Here is a 6,821-nt window from a genome sequence, read left to right as displayed (position 1 = left end):
CTTACTTTTTCAAGATATTAGGTTTTCTTCAACTAGTACACAATACTCAGAGGTGAATTGTCTATCAATTGGTGAGCATGCCCAATCAACATCAAAATATCCAACTATCTGATTATGTCTTTTATTGTCATAAATGAGACCATTTTCTAGAGCATTTTTGATGTATCTCTGAATCTAGATAACAATGTTCATATGTTCTTAGCAAAGAGCATTTTTGTGATCATATATCATAATATTTTTCAATTTTTAAAAATTTCAAATATATATTAAAATATAGTAATCTTTCAAAAACACTTCCCTCCAAAAGCTGTCCCCAAACAGACCTAACATAACTCAACCCATCAATCAGCATACAAAACATTGAACAGAATTACTACATCAGAGAAGTGAATATGAATCACTCAAATCAAAACTGAACCAAATCCTGTCTAAATAGATTTGTTTTCTAGAATCTGTGTTAGAGTGGGTAAACCCGCATGTTATGATTCAATTACTTTACATCTTAACCTTAAACGTTCTTCTTCTCACATTTACAATTAGCAACAATAAGAAAATGATGAAGAAGAAAGTTATTGCTAATGTAATAATCTTCCAGAGGATGAAGCCAAATGCGCTACTTGATATGTTGTTCAATGTCTCCTGCAGAGTTTAATTTAACACAGCAAAAGAATTCAAAATCAAAATTCTCGTCAGAAGATTTCAGCACAAGTCATGATAATATCTACCTGCATCAACATTTAGAGATCTAAATATCATAATTTCATATCTTGTTTATGCATATAGACTACAGCTCATTGACAACACATGCAGGTAAATAATTCACACAAAAATATAATTAAGCCTAATAGATGATTAACTCTACACCCTGACCATATTTGGTTTAAACAGTTTAACATTCAACTTAGAGTCTCAATCTTTTGCAAATGGATGAGATTATATAACAATTTAGCGAAGAGACGGAATATATCAAACCTAACAGAAATACCTCAGTAATTAGCAATGAGCCTTTATGTTGCTTATTGAAAATGGCCCTCGCATATTCATAGAGCTCCAAGTCAAGATCGTTAAGAGACCGTATTTGCTGGAGAACCTCTTCAGAAACTTGATGCCGTGCCTGTAAAATCATAAAAATCATTATAAAGGGGGTAACACAGAAGTACAAGATGATAGAAGGCTATAAAACAATCCAACACTTGTCAAATAGTACCATTAACTCAATGTCATTGATAAGAGATTCGTATAAAAAACAAAGTAATAGACGTTGAAACGATATGTAAATGTAAAACATGTATCATTCATGCCATCATATTCCAATATGTATACAAGGAATTTGATTTGCATTGTTGCATACATGATGTTCTGCACCACCAAAACCCTCAAACTAAAAGGATATACAACAAATGTGCTTCAGATTATAAATTTTATCAGCTTGCAAGAATTTTCAAAATAAAAAAATAAAAAATCAGCAGGGATATGTTTTAATCTTGTGAAGAAACTAATATCACAGAATCATAAAATTTCCAGCTAAAATTTACACATATGTCCATGTTAAATAGTTCAACTTGTTTTGAAAGCTCGTGAAATAATTTTAGTGATACACTAAATGAGTGGGTTAAGAATAGAAATAATAGATATCCACGCCACATATGATGATGAAAGAATGATATATGATAGCATTGGATCTGTTAAGCTTGCCTCCTTTGTAAAGTTCACCGGAACCCTCTTCAAAGACGAAATGCGACGACCAGACTGGGACTTCCGTAAATTAGAAATACAGACTTCATAAGAATCCATGAGTTTCCCAACAGTCATCTGAAATCAATGAAATATCAGCAGGCTGATAAAATGAGAAATGGATAATATCTGGCAAGACCATAAAACCACCATAACTGCTAAGCAAAAAGCTTACAGTTGATTCAGATGCTTCTCCCTTCTCAATTGAAGTGGTCTCACTTGCTCCCCTGTCCGAGGTGCTATTCTGTCTCACAGTCAGAAACATTGTAAGAATGCTTTCTATATTCAAACTTCAATAACTAAGTAGTAAGTTCCTCTATCCAAGATATACTTCTTACCTGATCTTCACTGCTATCAGAATCCACATCTGAAAATGAACTCTTTTCTGTTGTACAAGTACATAACAATTGCCATATGTTAATTAAAATAAAACACATTGGATGTCAAAGATTACAAATCTCTGACGCCAAAACACACCCAATCGTCATTTCAAAACATGATATTTGACACACACACACACACCCATATCTTCTGAAAATATTACATGTCCAGGTGAATGCAAGAATATGAGCGCTAGCTTCAAACTCCAAATTCTGTACCATTCCCAAAGACTTTTCAGCCCTTCTAATATGAGATAAAGGTGAGAGAAACAGAAAAGCATTTAAACCCCACTAACCTATATTTTCAATAGTATCCAGGCTGGTGTTTGGTGCTTTAAGCTGTGATATAACCTGAGAACCAACAACATTTGCAAACATTGTTGCAGATTCTCGGTGCTCCTCAGTAAGACCAACATATAACATATCGTCCAGTCTCTTCTGCAACATTTATAAGTACATACTGTAAAAGGAATGAGGAAAGGAGCGTTTGGGAGAAGCAAACAACTATGAGATGCAATCATGCAACTATCAAAGCTTCAAATTTACCTTTGCAACCTGTAGCACATATTTACCAAGAATCTTATATTTCTGTACACAATGACGCACATCATGTGCTTCTGCTATATAAGAATTGTTTGTTAAACCTGTAACCTGATGATAGAACAATCCACCAAACGTATTACAAATATTTGACATCATTACCAAAGACAATCTGTAAATAGGAGATCTGAGCTTTTCAATTGTAATTAGGGATTCCAATTTGCAGGATAAACAATTAAAATGAAGCACTCTACATGCCCATCTTGCTAGCAAATTAATATTCAAATGAAAGTTATGGAATCTGGCATTGACACATAAGCAAAAGTTGAATCATCTAACAATTAAATAGGTGATTACAAGGGATTTTTTTCTTTAAAAAAATGCATCCATATTTTTTGAGGCAATAATTAGTGCCATCAAAGCAAAAAACAGATTCCAGGCAATAAATTCTGTTTTTGAACAATGATTTCAGAAAACAGTTAAACATTCATAGCATTTAGAGAAATTGATGAAGCATGATTTTTGACAATATGGGAAAAAATAAACACTAGTCGTGCAGAAGTACCTGAAATGTGGCTCCGTTATGTACAATATCCATAGCCACGGGATGATTGATGTATTCTTGTAACGGCATTGCAAAATCTTCCATATCATAGGGATCACTGCTATCAGTGGCATTCAATCCCTTACTATACCTAGCACCCCTCTGTCCATTAAGGTGTAAATTAATCAGACATACATCAAATGGAAATAGGAAAGAACATATGCTATCAGTGGCATTCAACCCCTTACTATACCTAGCACCCCTCTGTCCATTAAGGTGTTAAATTAATCAGACATACATCAAATGGAAATAGGAAAGAACATATTTTAGAAGTATAAAGGCCAAAGAATGTTGGGCTGTAAAGAACCAACACAAAAATAAATTAAGTGTAGCAGAGATAAGGATATTGAGTTGGATGTGTTGTAAGACTAAACTGGATAAGATAAGATATGACAATATTAGAGAGTTAGGGTAGCACCTATACTAGAAAAGATGGACAAAAATGGACTTAGGTGGTTTGAACATGTAGAGGGGAGATTTGGTAGTAGTTAAACTGCTAGAAGTAGAGGAAGATCGGGATAAACTAATACAGAAACTATTAAGAAAGATCTTAAAATTAATGAGCATGACAGAAGTATGATATTTGATAGAAGTAGAGCATTATGATTTTGTTTGATCCATATAGTCGACCCCACTTAGTGGGATAGGGCTTGGTTGTTGTTGATGTTGTATAAAGGCCAATGAGTATCACCCAGCACGTGGTAATGCTACAACACGTTAGCCAACAAAATAGCAATATGAAGTAAGGATATCAAATCAATTTCTTTTTGAAAACTTAGTTACTACTAATATTCCCATCTTCAACAATATATGAAGGGCTACACTTGTAAATTTAAACGAATTTAGGTCTAAGAACATATCAAAGAAAGCAAAATTATGTCAAATATTAATTTGTCATAGTCTTTGTTCGGATTAAAGGGTATCAGCAAAATGATCCTATTACAACCTTACGTGAATTTAGAAGCATTGAAATATTCACAAATAGACAAATGTCAAACAACAAATAAAATAAGATATACCCTAGTAAATAGGTCGTTTCTCATCCATGGAACCAGATACTTCCACGGCCATATAGCCAATGTGCTTATTCCTTTCGTCTTAGAGCGCAAGCGTAAAGCCATCTGTGTTGCAGACGTCAAGTTTGGATGCACCAAAAATCTAGCCGCAACCTCCATTGAAAATTCGTAAGTGCTAAAGACACGGTCAACTGGATCCCTAAGTATGGTAACCACAGAAGTTCTATCCTTTGGAAGTTTAGACGCAATGCTATAATCATCATGTGTAACTAACAGTCTACATTTTTCTTTGCTGCAAATACACGTAAATAACATAAAATAAGCAATATATGATGGATTTAATGGTAGAATTTAACATGGAGAAATGTCTTTTCAAAAATTGCTTATATGATGGATTTAATGGTAGAATTTAACATGGAGAAATGTCTTTTCAAAAATTGCTTATATGATGGATTTCATGGTAGATTTTAACATGGAGAAATGTCTTTTCAAAAATGGACTACAAGTACGTTTAACCTAATGCAAGTTGTTACGTTTACCAGTGTTGTCAATGGTGGATGGCGGTCCATGGCGGAGAGCCAAAATCCCGCCATACCGGCCGCTTTGCGGCGCCATTATAGCAGATTATTGCAGAAAAACCCGCAATATCAGCCGACATTTACCATTGCAGCAAGCCCATAAACCGCCATGTATGTATATTTGCCATAGCAGCCATGGCGCCGCTATTTGATAACACTACGCTTTACAATCGAACTAAAAACAACCCTGGTGATCTGTCACTATTTTGTCATGTACAATAGCTATACAAGCAGCCGTGACTTTATACAAACCAGTGTATCAAAATACTAACAGGTAACGCTTCAGAAAGCATCTACATTTATAGAGAATCATATCGAAATGCTAAACGACAAACTACAAAAATCTAAACCAAAATAAAGTAGACATCAGACAACTTAAGAAAGGCCAAAGACCTTTTTAGCCGTTAAAGATTTCTTAATAATCACAGCAGCTTAAATGAGAGTTATCTAAGACACTCCTCAAAACCTATTTAGACTAATATTCTCAAAAAGCAACAGCAACAAAAGCCATAACCCCACAGCTGTACTAGTTTATGACTACTCACTGGAATCGCTACCAACTTTACTCTATGAACAACCAAAACAATCATTTTAGTACATTAATAACCACATAATGAGCGAAAATTCGAGTATCACCTTGGATCAAACCGTAACTTATCATACGACCGAGGACATTCCAAATAACCAGGATACAATTTTCTCAAAAAGCTGCAGAAAAACAAAACAAAACAGAATCAAACAAACAAACAGGTATATAAACTCCGTTCAACAGAAAAAGCTCAAAAAAACTCGAACTGAAATTCACCAGTGAAAATAAGTACGCCCTCCCGTTCTCGGAACATGCAAGAAAAACAGCAAATCCTTAAGCGTATGCTTATCTCGCCCAATTTCTCTATCAAGCGAAGAACTCGCCCAACTCTTAACAACTCTTTCGCATTTTCCAAAATCATTTTCAGCATTCACTAACACAAAAAAAAAAAAAAAAAATTAAAATCAAACAAATACTAATCCAGAAACACGCAAAAAAAAGTCGTTAATCAATATACCTAATACAAAGAGAATCAGCAAGAGGAAGAACTTGATAATACAACGATCCATACACGAAATCCCTAACGAGAAACACAAATAGAGAAAGAAAAATGCGTGAATTGATGAGTAATGTTATCGAAGAGAGAAACAAAAAATGGTAGGTAATGGATTATGGACCTACCTGTATTGAATTTCGGGATCTCGTGCTCTTAAATTATGATAACAGTGTTGGGATTTGGTACGACAGAAAGAAATCACGATCGAGGTGAACGCAGAAACCCTCTCTTTTTTCCCGGGAAAATATGAACGCGAGTGAAGTTGAAATTGAGAATTGAAAACGAAAACACTCGAAGGTTTGAACTTTGAAACGGTGAAGAATGCTGAAATGAACTGCGCTTTTATATCTTTTTTTTCTTCTTTTATCTTTTTGACTTAATTTCTGTTAGTTTTTCAGTTTATAGCATTTTTTTTCTTGCGGATTTATTAACTGTGCATGTCATTTTATTTCACACTTTCAACTACTACTAAAAAATTACAGTAAAATACAAAGGCAAAATGGTAAATTCTGTATGGGGTTGGTGGTGGCTTCAAAAATCAAAATATTCCTTTTTTGGTACAAATATTTTTTTTTGGTTTATTGGTAAATAAAATATTCTATAATTTTATTTGTCTCGATAATAACCAATTTAGTAGTTATTAGTTGGAAGTTATGTAAGAATTTCAGAAGTAAACATGTGATATTCAATTTTTGTTGATTTTTAAATGGTTAATTTTAATTATTAAATTATTTAATAAAAAATTATTTTATTTAAATGTCATATTTTTAGCATGAATTTAATATTTAATTTTAATTATATTTTACTTATTTATTTATGACTTTTTTTAATATTTTTAATATGTTATTATATAAAAAAGTTAATTAAAATATAAAAACAATATT

The 6,821-nt window shown here is 33.2% G+C and overlaps 1 protein-coding gene across 1 annotated transcript; it reads right to left on the bottom strand.

The window, feature by feature from the left end:
- Positions 1-294: 294 nt before the first annotated feature.
- Positions 295-6,317, bottom strand: LOC131601888 (protein-tyrosine sulfotransferase). Its single transcript, XM_058873818.1, has 13 exons — positions 6,063-6,317; positions 5,899-5,961; positions 5,658-5,814; positions 5,489-5,560; positions 4,278-4,566; positions 3,220-3,360; positions 2,661-2,765; positions 2,411-2,552; positions 2,073-2,119; positions 1,910-1,978; positions 1,696-1,812; positions 986-1,114; positions 295-639 (listed from the first exon to the last, which is right to left on the bottom strand). The coding sequence occupies exons 2-13, from the start codon at positions 5,948-5,950 to the stop codon at positions 496-498; spliced, it is 1,464 nt and encodes a 487-aa protein (XP_058729801.1). The 5' UTR covers positions 5,951-5,961; positions 6,063-6,317; the 3' UTR covers positions 295-495.
- Between the last annotated feature and the right edge of the window lie 504 nt (positions 6,318-6,821).

This window comes from Vicia villosa, linkage group LG5 (genome assembly GCF_029867415.1).
Source record: "Vicia villosa cultivar HV-30 ecotype Madison, WI linkage group LG5, Vvil1.0, whole genome shotgun sequence".
NCBI lineage: Eukaryota > Viridiplantae > Streptophyta > Magnoliopsida > Fabales > Fabaceae > Vicia > Vicia villosa.
The sequence above is the reverse complement of the archived record's forward strand: the minus strand, read 5'-3'. Positions and strand labels throughout refer to the sequence as shown.

What these genes read in the sequence shown, in the direction of transcription:
- LOC131601888 (XM_058873818.1), bottom strand. Translation starts at nt 5,950, where the DNA reads ATGGATCGTTGTATTATCAAGTTCTTCCTCTTGCTGATTCTCTTTGTA. An exon ending in GGATACTATTGAAAATATAG is followed by an intron (nt 2,120 to 2,410) that starts GTTAGTGGGGTT and finishes CTTGTACAACAG; the next exon opens with AAAAGAGTTCATTTTCAGAT. An exon ending in CGGTGAACTTTACAAAGGAG is followed by an intron (nt 1,115 to 1,695) that starts GCAAGCTTAACA and finishes ATGATTTTACAG; the next exon opens with GCACGGCATCAAGTTTCTGA.